Source organism: Neofelis nebulosa, chromosome 9 (assembly GCF_028018385.1).
Source record: "Neofelis nebulosa isolate mNeoNeb1 chromosome 9, mNeoNeb1.pri, whole genome shotgun sequence".
Taxonomy (NCBI): domain Eukaryota; kingdom Metazoa; phylum Chordata; class Mammalia; order Carnivora; family Felidae; genus Neofelis; species Neofelis nebulosa.
Genome location: NC_080790.1, coordinates 138,064,611 through 138,077,996, shown reverse-complemented (window position 1 = coordinate 138,077,996; position 13,386 = coordinate 138,064,611). Strand labels below are relative to the sequence as shown.

Here is a 13,386-nt window from a genome sequence, read left to right as displayed (position 1 = left end):
CAGCTCACATCATCAGGCTGCTGACTGCTCTAGGGGTGGGCAAACCCCCAGGTGACACACACGGAGACCGTGCACGTGTGCGACTTCGTCCTGGCCAAAGAAAGGCACGGGTGAGGTCTGGGGCAGCTCTGCAGGGTCTGTGACCCGAGCCCGTGGCGGCCTCTCTGGGCCCCTTGGTCACTGTCACCCACACCCACCACCCAGGCGCCCGCTGGGCATGAAGCCCTGGGTACCGCTTGGCCACAGGGAGGTGCTCCGGCTGCAGACAAGCAGCCTGGCTGGCAGCAGGTGGTGGCCACGGAGTCCTTCCTGCGAACCCCGGAGGGGGGGCTCACCCCCACACCGAGGCTACGCGGAGGCCAGTGGAGGGGAGGAGGCTCAGTTCCAAGCCCAGAGCCGGAAGGGGGCACTCGGCACCCCCACCAAGGATTCCCAGCACCCAGCCGGCCATCCCAATACCAGGACAAATCCGGGGCACACACGGCCTCAAAAGGACTTGACCCCGCCCCCAGTGGGAAAAGGCATTTTCTAAGCGAGTGCTTGGCACGAACCCCAGTGTGGGGCAGGAGGTGCCCCAGGAGCCTGATGCCAAGCACTGTCCTAGATCCTGCTGTCCCTGCAGCCTCAGGAGCTGGAGCACATGGAGGAAAGAGCACGACAAGAGCACGTCCCCCTCCTCCCCCTGGCCCCAGGCCGCCTCCCAGAGGCACCCTGCTTCCCTAGCATGCCCCCCTCAGCGACACGCTGGGCAGGCTCACTGCAGACCCGCTCGGCCCGTGCCCGTGCTGCCCTGGGCTGCTGCGGCCACTTGGAAGTGGCTTTGTCACCCAGTAGCTTCCGGGGGGTGGGGGTGTCTGATTTTGTTGAGGGGGTGCAGGGAAGATACAAGGCTCTGTCAGACCCAGGGCCCCCTCCACGCTTCCTACCTGCTTGCCCCTCACCCACCTTCTCCCTTCCACCGCGGGCCCTCCAGGGCTGGAAGATACGCCCCACTTCCCCCCTCTCTCTGTTTCTCAGCCTTGGTGGCACCAAAGCCGGAGGCAGCTGGGGAGGTACCGTGAAGTCCAGGTGCGTGGGTCCCGCCCCCAGGGCATTTAATCCAAGAGCGTGCCTGGCGAAGCTAACGCACAGCGCAGCTCGCTCTGAGAACCAGCCTGCTCTCCCGGGGCCCTGGGATCCCCCGCAGACATGACCCCGTGGCCCCCTGCCCAGGTCGGGTCCCGGGGTCTTGTTCTCCGGGTGCTCACCCTACCCCCCTCCGTGGTGATCCTGCATCTGTGGGACCATCTCCTGTGGCATCACTTAATGAGCACGGTTTCAACCCCTGAGGAAGGAGACCGTGTGTCGGACCCACCTGGTTCCCGGTTCATAATCACTCGGCGAGACAAAGTGTGATCTAAAGTGGGGGGGGGGGGGGGGCGGGTGGCAGATGACACTCTGGGGGCCAAAGCCAGACGCCGCCTGCTCCATATGGCCCATCAGTCACCAGACAAAACCGTTTAACAAAGGTTCAGAGCTGAGGAAAGGCAGACTGCTCTTCTGGAAGACTCCCCTTCGGTTCTGCACCCACCCCTCTGTTTTCCTGACAGCAATCAAATCCATCCACTTACTTTTCATGCACCAGCGATCGTATTTTCTATGATAGATGATACACAGGCCTCAAGTCCGTTTTCATTTCCCATCCCCCTTCCCCAAGATCCAAAGGAAGGTTGGCTGGAAACATGCTCAAAATGCAGGATTTGGAGCTGTTTTGTCCCATCCAGACTAACACAGTCCAGGTTCCTATCAGCAATGACATCCCCCCAAACCCGAGAGTCGGAACGTTCAGCATCTGAACCCTGAAGGACTGGGTATCGAGCTCTCCTCTTACACGCAAGTTAGATCATCAGTCATAAGCCATCTGCTGCGTTGGTTTCCCAGGAAGACGGCGTCATCAAAATACTTCACTCTTTGGGCACCTGGGTGGCTCGGTCGGTTCAGCGTCCGACTCTTGATCTCAGCTCAGGTCATGATCACTCGGTTTGTCGGACCGAGCCCCGCATCGGGCTCTGAGCTGACAGCACAGAGCCTGCTTGGGATTCTCTCTCTCCCTCTCTCTCTTTCAAAATAAATAAATAAAATTAAAACCAAAAATACTTCACTCTTTGAAGCTGAAGAAGAGACATGAGGACAAAGACCACAGGGGGTTTGAGAGCAGACAGGCAGGACGGGGGCAGAGCCTGGTATACATCCAGATGTCCTGACTTCGCGAGGTCCCTTCCTGGCCCTGATTCCTGGGCCAAATGACAAACGCTCTAGTGAGATCTAGGACAGGAAGCGGGTAGGGGCGCCACGTGCCCTCACACCCTCTGGGAACTGGCTCCGGGAGGCCAGGACCGTTCAGTCAGGAGGCAAGAGCTTGGTCCGGCTCCAGAGAGAGCTCCCAGCGGCGGTGAGGTGGGGGGGACACCAGAGTCCCAGAGGAGGAGGACCCACAAAAGGTGTGCGTCGGGCCCTGAGTCCCGTGCCTCGTCATCACCCAGAGAGCAGGACGAGGCGGGGAGGCCACGAACGTTACGAATGACCCGCGAACCACAACAGGTGGTGTTTCTCAAAGACGCAGGGGTGGCCACGCAGACATCACCGTGGCGAGGCCTCCAGGGCACAGTGTGAGCAGCATCCGAGCGCTCCCGGGGGGCTGAGGGTGCTGTGAAGGGGTGAGGGTGAGGACGCTCAGCACCCAGAAAGCCGTCCACACGTCACAAAGACCAGCAAGGGTACTAGACGGCCGTGCGAGTAAAAACAACTTGCCCGCATCAGGAACAATGACGTCAACAGGAAAAAACCAAAAGCCAATCCTGCCACTTCGTGGGGAACCAGGACCCAGCAGCGGCCTGGCCCGGGCCCAGCTAGGGCAGGAAGCCGCCGGATGTGGCCCCAAAGGCGTTAGCTCCGGGCCGCGTGCAGAGGTGGCCCCGTAACCTCACGGAGGGACCCGACGGTGAATGGCCTCCTTCGGGTCCAGCCCCTGTATCCCGATACCCGGCTTCCCGGATCACCGTTCCGCCCTTGACCTTCGCCGGGCGCCCTGGCCCAGCACCTGCCACCGTGGCGGCCCCACTTACCCCGCTCCATCATCTCCAGCAGACCCTTCTTGATGAGCTCCTCCCGACCTTGCCTGCCGGCCATCTTCTTCTCCAGTGCTGCACAACATACAAATAGGCCGGTGAGTCACGGGCAAGACCACGGGGCTGGGGGCCACCGGGCGGGGAGAGCCGTTGGGGACTTCCAAGCTTTCTTACTACGCAGCCTGATGAGCGTTGCACGTACGCACGGCGGAGGGGAGCACACTGAGTGCACTGTTCAAGGCAATGATTTCTGTGATTCATCTGCAAAGCAACGCCTCGGCTAACGCTTCCTTACGCTGACTCCTGCACATGCCTACCCTCCGCCAAAGGCTCCCCAACTTACCGGCCCAGGACCACACCCTCCCTCCACCCCCAAGACCCGGGGGCGCTTTTCCGTGGGTCCTGTTATGTTTCCAGACACCCTGGTGGCTCTACAGCTCTGGTCAGAACATGGTCTTTTGTGACCACTGGCTTCCCAGAAGTTCCTCCGAGAAAACCCCGGGTTTTAAAGCTTTCAGAGAAGTTGCCAGACAGGGAGGGAGGACAGGGGCGGGGCCCGGCCAGGGTGCCAGCTCCCACTCACCCCTACTCGTGAGGCTGGGGGCTCACTCTGCTTGCCGGTCTTCTTCATCCGTCCAGGAAACTATCTGCCTACAGTTAGAACTCAATTTCCAAATATGACCCCATGCAATTCCTTGGACCCCCTTCTTTGAAAGATGCAAATTTCTGGCTACTAAGCCTGATCCCAGAGGGCCTATGGGTCACCCGTGTGTGCCAGCGCTCTGCCCGGTGAGAGCTGCAGCGGGGAGCATAGACCGGAGCTGGCCTCTCCCCTCGGAGCTTAAAGACTGGCAGCAGAGGACAAACAGGTAAGGACGAGGAAGTTACTTAGCCTAAAATATCTACTGAGCACGCGCTGGGGTGTCCCTGGGAAGCAGAAACAATTCAGCCCCCCTCCCTCCAGGGCTCGAGTGGGAGCCAGCCGGCAGGGATAACAGAGCTGCTCAAATGCTTAGAACTAATAAAGCATTAACTGAGCACCTACGTTGTAAAGGCATGGGGGAGGCAGACAGGCATGGCCTCCGCCTGGGGGCAGCGCTGGGGAAGCTGGATGAGAAGCATCTACACCTGGGGCCGTGGAATGACCCAGAACCAGAGGGACTGGGAGGTAGGGGTCTGGGAAGCCCAGGCTGTGCTGGAATGTCCGGGCCGGCCTCCCTCAGGGCGCTCACACTGACAGCTGAAGACGGACAGGGAAAAGCCAAACATACCAGCAGGAAGACGTTTTCCGGCAAAGGGAGTATAATTTCCTTTTTCAGTCCAATTTCCAATCCGATGTCCGGGGGCCAGAAGTATGCACGAAACTGAGACACTGAACTCTGACTTTGGGAGGTGTGAGTAGAGGGGCTGCTGTCCAGCCTCACAGACAGGGGTGCGCAGAACGGGGGTGGAGGTCCAAAGAGTCGCGCGATCATCCAGCCAGCTCGGGTCGTGCTCACGGGGGCCCGGCTCACACACAGGACATCGTCTGCTCTGACTCCTGAGCCCTCCCAACACCCCAAAGAGGCAGCTGCGAGGGTCTGCTGTCCCGTCTCAGGGGGCCGCCCCTATCACTGAGCCAGCCCCCCACAGCAGGTGCCAGCTCGGGGCCACTTCCCAAACTGCAGCCTCTGGGAGCCGTCCCCACGACGCTGCCCCTCCCGCCCCGCCCAGACCAGTGCCGGCTTCGTTAGTGTCTTGAAATCACCTTCCTCTCACGCTAACCAATAGTGCTTGTGAAATGGCGTTTTTGAAAAGCTGAAATAACTAACATCCCACACTTCAGGGGGAAGAATGGTCTGGAATAAGTAAACGAAATGCAGCCCTGCTCCTGAGATGGCCAGATGCCTGATAAAGGGCCTCCAGGTGGGGATCCTGCAGGTGTTAACCTGGAGACCTTCCATGCATCTACAGGGACCCCGCAGCATCCTGACGAACCTCCAGGCCACTCAGTGGCAGCACAGTGCCGAGGGGGCCTGCACGGCTCAACCCTCCAATCCCACGGCCCAGAGAGCATCAGGGGCTCCCCAGGTCACGGAGGCCACCCTGCTCTGGGCCCTGGTGCCTTCCCCAACTCCATGCCTTTGCGTGAACTGTTCCCTCCGCTGCAACGCTTTGCCCTGCTTTTCTCAAGGGGCCAATCACATCTCAGTTCAACGGTGCCTCCTCACCCGAGCCTTCTCAGATCTGCCCACCCACCCCACCCCTCCGCCCTCCTCCCCGGCACCTGCTCAGCTCCCCTGGGGCCCCACCGGAGCCGTGACGTCTCGCATGCTTGCACGCATGCTCACTGGTCTGTCGCCCCACTCCCCGCTGGGCAGAGAGCCCTAAGTGCGCAGGGCCTGGGTCCCCCGTCTACTCTGTCCCTGGCACACAGGAGGTGTTTGAGATTCCTGCAGTAACACTGATGTGCTGCCCTTGTGGACAAGGAGAAAGGGTCGATCAGCTTCTCAGGGGGTTAAAGATAATTTGTAAAACGTGCAACAGGTGTGAGGGAAAGACCTGTTGGCGTAGCCCTGTCTCTGCACGCCGCACGGCTTCAGGGCTGGGAAGGAGACAGGGGCCCTGGGGACCGTCAGAGACAGCAGCCCGAGACGGGCACTTACCAGGCTGGTCCCCAAGGCCTAGACTAATTCCACATGTGCGGCTCCCTCTCAGCCGTAGCTAACAGGTGCACAGCTCAGCGGCGAGGCCCGTGGGGTTTGCTTCTCACGGCACCGGCCCCCCTCCCCTTCACCAAGGACACCCTCTCACCCGGGAACCAGACCTTGGCTGCAACCCGGCTTGCCCTCCCTGAGATGGGCGGGGTCACGGTAACGTGGGTGACGGGGGTGCTCTGAGTGTCTGGTTGGTCACTGCTCGCTATCACGGCCTGTTGTATTTGCTGTCACCACATGTGTCCGCGTGGTTGTCTCGTGGCCATAGCTCCCGGCGTGGATTTCGAGGGGGCAGGGGCAACGGTCCAACCCGCCGCGACCCAACTTCCCACAGAGCTGGGACCGGCAGGGTGTAAGGATGGGGCCGCAGGTGAGTGACGGAAGGGGGCTTCTGGAGCCGGTGGTGGGAGGGCGTTGGGGGGGCACTGCCTGTGGGCACCCTCCTCGGGAAGAGCTTAGGAGCCCTGGAGCCGGCGGCCCTGGCTTCCAGCAAGAGGAGGAGCCTGCGGGAATTGGGGCCAAGATGAGGGCCCCGGCCCTCTGAATCACCTGGGGGGCTCCTAGGGACGGCAGGCCCCCGAAGTGCGGGTCCGGGTGTGGGGGCTGGGCGCGTGCTACTGCAGTGTGGTCGGCAAGGACTGCCGTCACCGGCTGGCCTCCCTGCCCCGCAGGGACCCCCAGGTGCGCATGAACAAGGTCCCATCCACCTGTGTGCCCCGTGGGTCTGGGCGGGCAGTGGGCTGCAGGTGTGCCCGGTGCTGGCCCCGCCCCCAGCCGGGTGGGTGGGGCCTGTGCCAGAGGAAGGAAGGGACCCAAAGGCGGAGCAGCCCCTGCTGTGGGAGCCCGCCCCCCGTGGGGGAGGGGAAGACAACATCAGCATCGAGAAGCTCGGGGACAGTGGCACCGGCTCCCTGTCCCCCATGCTCACCGGATGTGGTCTGCTTCAGTTTTTCGTTTTTCTTCTTCCTCCATTTCCAGGGCTTGAAGATCCTGCCCAGGGTGGCCAGTTTGCTGTTCCTCCTCACAGGGGGGGTTCGGGTCCCTGAGACCAGATACTCGGAGCGCGCTGGGGGGACTGGGTCCATCTCATCTGCAAGGGGAGCACACCAAGGAGGGGCCGGGTGATCACCAATCCCGTGTGGCTCCCCTCACCCACGGGGCCACCGGTGATTCTCCAAAGCCCGGGGCTGGCCCGCGCCCCTAGCATGCTGGCACGTGCAGAGAAAACGTCCGTGGGGCCCTCGAGCAACAGGGGCACTTGCTACTGTGGGGCCCGGGAAGAGAAAGACACATGCTTCTCCACAGGCCGCTCTGTAGTTCACGATGTGTTCATTGTTTAAGGAAAAAGATCGGTGAGAACGGAAAACATTGCAGCGGACAAGACGGTCAAACTGCAGAGTCACATGAGCCAGACAGCTGCTGTCTCCACTGCCCGCCCGGAACCCTGTCCCACAGGCACAGCTCAGACCAGAGCTCGGGCCAGCACCCGGGAGGATGGGGGAAAAGCTCAAGATGCCCCAAACCCCTCCTGGGACAGGGCAGTGACGAGGTCTTGGGTGTGATGAGTTTTAATCTCTCAGTGTCACTCGGGTGGGGGTTCACAGACCAGCCAGTGCTCCCCACCCAGCATGGCTGCCGGCACCGGTGCCCGGACCCCGGCCAGGACACCCCACGTGCACACACACACGCACACACACGTGCCACCCAGAACACATTTAGTCCCACAGCCAGTGGGTTAATTCACTGCGATGCACAAGCAGGGGCTGGGAGCCTGAGTTTATAAACAGACAAGAAGCCCCAGAGGGGCCCAAATATGCTGGATGAGCAGGGCTAGAGTGAGGGGGTATCGGAGGGTCCTCAGTGGGAGGCCACCAGAGGGGCCAGACCTGGCCCGGCGCCCCAGGTGATGGACGCCCCAGAGACGAGCCGCCTGGGCTAGGAGCAGCCAGACAGGGCTCACGGCACCCAGCCCCTCCGAGCCTCAGTTTCCACACGTGTAAAATAAAGATAATGATCGTCCCTGACATCCAGCATTCAAAGGAAAATGCAGGGTGGCCCCAGAGGCTGGAAACTTAGGTAAACATATATAACACACAGTTGATCGAGAGTATGTTACAATCCATGTAGAATGATATTAACTACGTTTTAAGACCGTATAGACACTCTGGTGTCTAAGACCATGCCAGCATGGCTGTCTTCTGGTAGAAATTTTCACAGTACTTTCTATTATATGAGGAACAAAAGAATTATCCTGGAGTAAAAGTCACTGCTTGTTCCTGGCCAGGTACCAACTAACTTTACCCTCACAGTAAATCTATGAGATACAGGACTCCTATCATATCCATTTTACAGATGAGCACACTGAGGCTCAGAGCAGTGAGTCATCTTGTGGACCCACAGAGTGAGAAAACGCTGGAGGTCGGGCATGACCTTGCGGGGCCTGAGCCTGGACCCCTCTCGTATCTGGAAGCTGCCTTTACGGTGACTGTGTGAATTTATCTCCCGGAGCAGGACACAAATGGGTAAGACACCAACAGAAGGCACAAAGCAGGACTGTCCCAGTCACCCAGGGGAGCCAAGGAAGCCCCAGGGCACCTGTCGCGGATCCCCCCCACCATCTCCCCAGCACTGTGCTCCAGCCGCGGGATGCAGACAGGCCCTTCTCCTCCCAGAGGCAGCTTACTGTGTGTTGCCATCCCCTCCTGCCTACGGGCACAAGGAGAGCCGCTGTCCTGCGGAAGAGAACTGGCCAGGTCTCCCCAGGCCTTGGGCTGGTGTGAAAGTGAAGATCCCCAGAGGTGTGCAGAGGGACAATGGACCATTGTCACCACTCCACAAAAGGTGGGGTCACAGAAACACACATGCCCCACACGATGAGTGCGGAAATCCAGAGGAGGGCACACACATGGCTCCGAGTTTCCTAGCAGCCAAAGCAAAAACAGAGCAGCACAAAGTAGAACCCGTGACCCTGGTCCAGGCCCCCAGCCGCTGGCGGCTCCCCAGCATGCCCCACAAGGCCTTCCAGCCGGTCTCCCCGCGATCCCTGCCCTTACAAATACAACTGATCACATCGCCGTTCTGCACGCTCCCTGCCCTTCCCCTTTCTCCTGTAGCACAAAGTGCAGATTGAGCACCACGTCTGTGTAGCTCCCCAGAGCTGCTCCTGGTGGCCACCCACTCATCTCCGCCCCCTATTCACAGTCGTCATCCCTGTGCGGCGACATTCACGGCATGCAGCATGCTATGGGAGGCAGTAGGGTGCAGTTGTTAAGAAAGCAGGTGCTACAACCAGGCATCTGGGGTTCACATCCTGGCTCTGTCACTCACTAACGGGGCAGGGCGTGCTGGCACCACCCCTCCCTGCACCCTCACGCCTGCCCTGGCCTCGCTGGGGAACCGAGGGCACGGGACTTCCCAAATCCCTGCCCGGGGCTCGGCCACGTGGCTTGCTTGAACCCATGGAAGGTGGGCCGAGGGGCAGAGTCTCCCTCGTTGCCATCGCCTTCCTCCCCACCCTCCTCTTCCTCCCCACCATCATCACGTGAATCCCTGGACTCCCTGCCCCCCCCACCTCTGCCCCTAGTGCCTGGAGCAGGTACCGGGGTTCCCAACGCCCCTCTGACACACAGAGTCCTCACGCACAACAGAAAGGGCAGGGGCCCCAAGGGCTAGAACTTGACTTGAAATTCAGCAGGGAGCCATTGAGGGATCTTCATCTCATTAAAAACAGAATAAACTGAGGGCTGATGGGGGGTGGGGGGGAGGGGAGGGTGGGTGCTGGGCATCAAGGAGGGCACCTGTTGCGATGAGCACTGGGAGTTGTATGGAAGCCAATTTGACAATAAATTTCATATTAAAAAAAAAAAGATCTGATTTGTCCATTTAGCAAATATCCGCCTCGCTCGACCAGGACAGACACGTTCGTCTGAGCAACGCCTCAGGGACCTGCTGTCATCGGGGAGCAAAAGCCCAGGGCAGCAGGCTCCAGAAGGCTGAGGGCTGCACCCCCAGCACCCCCTCCCTCCTCCACCTCTCCCCCTGCGGGGCTCAGCCCAGGACCAGGCGCAAGGACAGAAACGTCAGAACAGACGCTGTACCCTCCAGTGAAGGGATCACGAGCACCTCGAGGACAGAGAGGGCACGACTCTCTCCGACTGTGCGCCCGGGGCTCTGTGTGAGCAAAAGGCGGGTGTGTGTCCTCCTGGGCACACCAAGGGTGGGTGTGCACGGGGACACGTGTGTACACAGGAGTGGCTGTGTTCCCGCATGTGTGTGTCCCGGGGGGGGGGTGGGGGGAAGGCGGTTGGCGCCCCTGCCCTCCTCCCTCTACCTCCAGCCCGTGAGTTCACCCCGTGTCTCTCTCGGGCTGCTGGGGAGCCCCCTTCCCCCACCGGGGGCATTCCCGGGGGTGCAGACACATTAGCACATCCCTCCAGCCTCCGAATGACACAGCGGGGCTGTTCCCGGGCCACCTCTGCCACCTGTGAAGCATTAGCAGTTAATTAATGAAACATGTTTCCCCACATCTGCGTGAGGAAGTAAACTGGCAGCCACAGGGCAGGCGGGAGGCCTCCCCGGGTTCCCAAATGACGGATGGGGCAGGTGGCCCGGCCTGCTGACACGAGACAGCTCCGCCCCCCACACTCCAGCCCTCTCCTGGTCCCCAACCCTGCCTCCCTCCCCCACCGATGGATCCCACAGACCTACACTGAGGTACCGCTCTAGGACAAGGCCCGGAAGGCCACCATGGCTGAGCTCACTGAGCTTACGGGCTCATTTTCATGCCTGGCCCTGGGCCAGCCCCTTCCTTCATGATATCCCCTCCACCCTCGCTCCGACAGCTCTCGGACATCCTCCCGGGACGTACTGTTTACAATTGCCATCTGTCTTTCTCACCTGGACAAACGAAGTCCTGTCCATGAGAACAGGAGCTGTGGCTGTCTCGTTCACCGTGGGCCCCTGGCATCTTTACTGGTGCCTGGCACACGGGAGGTACTCAAATAAACACCTGCTTGGCCTGTGACTCTGGCGCCTGGATCCGACCCCCGTCCATCGGACTCCGGAGTCCACTCCTTAGTGACCCCGGGCATTTCTGCTTCCCCATCTTCCATCGACTGACCTGTGTCCCTCTTCTAGCATTTGGCCTCTCCCCAAAACACACCACGGAGGGGACCCCATTCGCTGATGACCCCCACAAGCTGAGTGGCTGGCCTCGCAGGGAAGACAGACAGACGCCCTCTCTATCAGCCAAAATCGGAAGACCGCTCTCTGCTCGCTTCATGCATTCATTCATTCCCAAACTCAGGCAGCAGGCATCAGCTGAGGCCCGCCCGGGGCCAGAGCTGCTCTGCATGGAGGGAGGCGGGCTCTGAGAAGGCTGCCAGGGGGGCGGGTGGTACTTGGTTCCGGCCTTGGAGGTTGAGATGCTGAATAAAGGGTGCGAATCCATCAAAGCACGACAGGACGCGGTATTTGGGCGACGGGAGATGAGGCAGAAAAGCAAGGTCTGGTGTCCTCATCTCGGAGGTCCAGAAGCCCCGTGAAACTTCCACGTGGGAGACTGACGTGCTCAGAGATGCCAACTTCCTACACTGCCGATTAACGACCAACACACGCACGCACACACCTGCACGAGACTGTCACGTATTGTCACCACCACTGACCATACATAATAGGCAGAAAAGAACCTCACGGTAAGAGAGGACTCTTTTAATTAAAAGTATATGGATAAGTGAATAAGAAACGACGCGGGGGCGCCTGGGTGGCCCAGTCGGTTGAGCGTCCGACTTCGGCTCAGGTCATGATCTCACGGTTGGTGGGTTCCAGCCCTGCGTCAGGCTCTGGGCTGACAGTGTGGAACCCGCTTCAGGTCCCCTGTCCCCCCCACTCTCTGCCCCTCCCCTGCTTGCTCTCCCTCTCAAAAATAAACATTTAAAAATATACATAAATGAATAAAACTGTGTCGTCCTTGGTGTTACCAATTTGCCAGCGTGGGTCTGTGCACTCGAATCTGAGAGCCTTCATCCTGGAGCTCGGGGTTTCTGGAATGGGGAGGGCAGGGGAGGCACAGAGGACCAGCGCTGTGAAGGGGCCTCACCGAGTGCCGTGTGGATGACGGCTGCAGGGAGCCAGGCTGCAGGCAGGGAGGCTCTCTGAGAGGGGACAGGCAGCATGAGGGTCGCAGGCCGGCACAGAAAGGAGGGAGGGATCCAGAGACGTTGCTGAGTGAGAGCCCTCATCAGAGCCGGGAAAGCCCTCCACCTGGGGCATTGGTGCACAGGGAAGGATCAGGAACGCCCAGGTCTGTTCCAGCAACAGCACATCTACGGAGCACTTGCCGTGTTGTGCGACAAGCCCCGTCCTGAGCACCGAACACGAATCCGCTCCTTTCGTTCCCATCAAGACCCTAGAAGGCGGAGGCACTTGGGTGGCTCAGCTGGTTGAGTGTCTGAGTCTTGATTTCAGCTCAGGTCGTGATCTTGAGTTTGTGAGCTTGAGTCCCATGCTGGGCTCTGTGCTGACAGTGGGGAGTCTGCTCAGGATTCTCTCTCTCCCTCTCTCTCTGCCCTCCCCTGCTCATGTGCTGTCTCATTCTGTTTCTCTCTCTCCAAATAAATAAATAAACTTAAAAAAAAAAAAAAAAAAAAAAAAAGACCTCAGCAGGCAGGTCAGTCTTTTCATCCCCCATGTGACAAGGAGGAAGCCGGAGGCACAAAGGTGTGAGATAACTTTCCCAGGTCACACAGCTAAGGTGACAGGATGCTTACAAGTCAGGATGTCGGCTCCAAAAGCCCTCATCCTAACCCCCTCGCTAGATCACATGGAGCGGGTGAAGACAGCACTGTCGGGGATGAGGGGCGAAAGCCAGGGCTGGAGCAGACCTAAGCATCAAAGCAGCGTGGAGCAAAACCGTGGCACTTAGCATCGAAAGACCCACGGCTTGTGGCCAGGCCACGAACGACGTGCCCCGACAGCTGTCTACGAAGGAAGTTCTCGGTGTTTTGATTGAACCACCACCAGGACGCGTCTGAACCTCCAAACCCAGATTTTCAAAATGGATTTTAAGTCTCCCAGATGTACAAGGACTGTGGTTTGACTTTCCCCATTCCTGGAAAATTCTTGAGTGACGACCTTAGAGCAGGATATCTGGGGAGCACTGATCAATACAGACAGAACCAGGGCCCAGAGCCGAACACCTACGTGAGTCCACTCCACGTAACCGTGGCCGGGAGTGGAGGCGGGGACAGGTCGCTGGGGTGGGGAGGGAGAGGGCAGGGATGCAAGAAGAAGGGTGAATTTACTTAAAAGGGGAGAAGAACTTCTAAGGGCCAATGGCTCTATTCCCAGGACCTCTGCGGGATTTTCCTGCTGCTCTGCAAGCCTGTCCATCAGAACCTGTGGTCCCTTACAGCCCCCGTGCAGATAACTGCAGCCTCACCAGGCCACGAGGACCCCAAGAGCAGGCTCCCACTCCTCCTCGTGCGCCCAGCACGGCACCCGGTGTGTGGGATAAATGAATGATGGACTGAGTGAATAAATGAATGAATGAGACACCTTGATCCTGCGGTAGAAAAACTGAAGTG

The 13,386-nt window shown here is 59.6% G+C and overlaps 1 protein-coding gene across 5 annotated transcripts in view; it reads right to left on the bottom strand.

Moving 5' to 3' along the window:
- Positions 1-13,386, bottom strand: part of PHACTR3 (phosphatase and actin regulator 3) — a 236,952-nt gene that overhangs the window by 96,370 nt on the left and 127,196 nt on the right. For 3 of the 5 annotated variants that reach the window (XM_058686121.1, XM_058686120.1, XM_058686123.1), the window contains exons 2-3: positions 6,732-6,893; positions 3,105-3,182 (exon numbers count right to left, since the gene is read on the bottom strand). The exons of 1 other annotated variant lie outside the window; for it this stretch is intronic. In XM_058686121.1, the coding sequence (XP_058542104.1) occupies positions 3,105-3,182; positions 6,732-6,888 (235 nt within the window). In that variant the 5' untranslated portion in view covers positions 6,889-6,893. The remainder of the gene's footprint in view (positions 1-3,104; positions 3,183-6,731; positions 6,894-13,386) is intronic. One more of the 5 variants, XM_058686122.1, reaches the window with a different exon arrangement.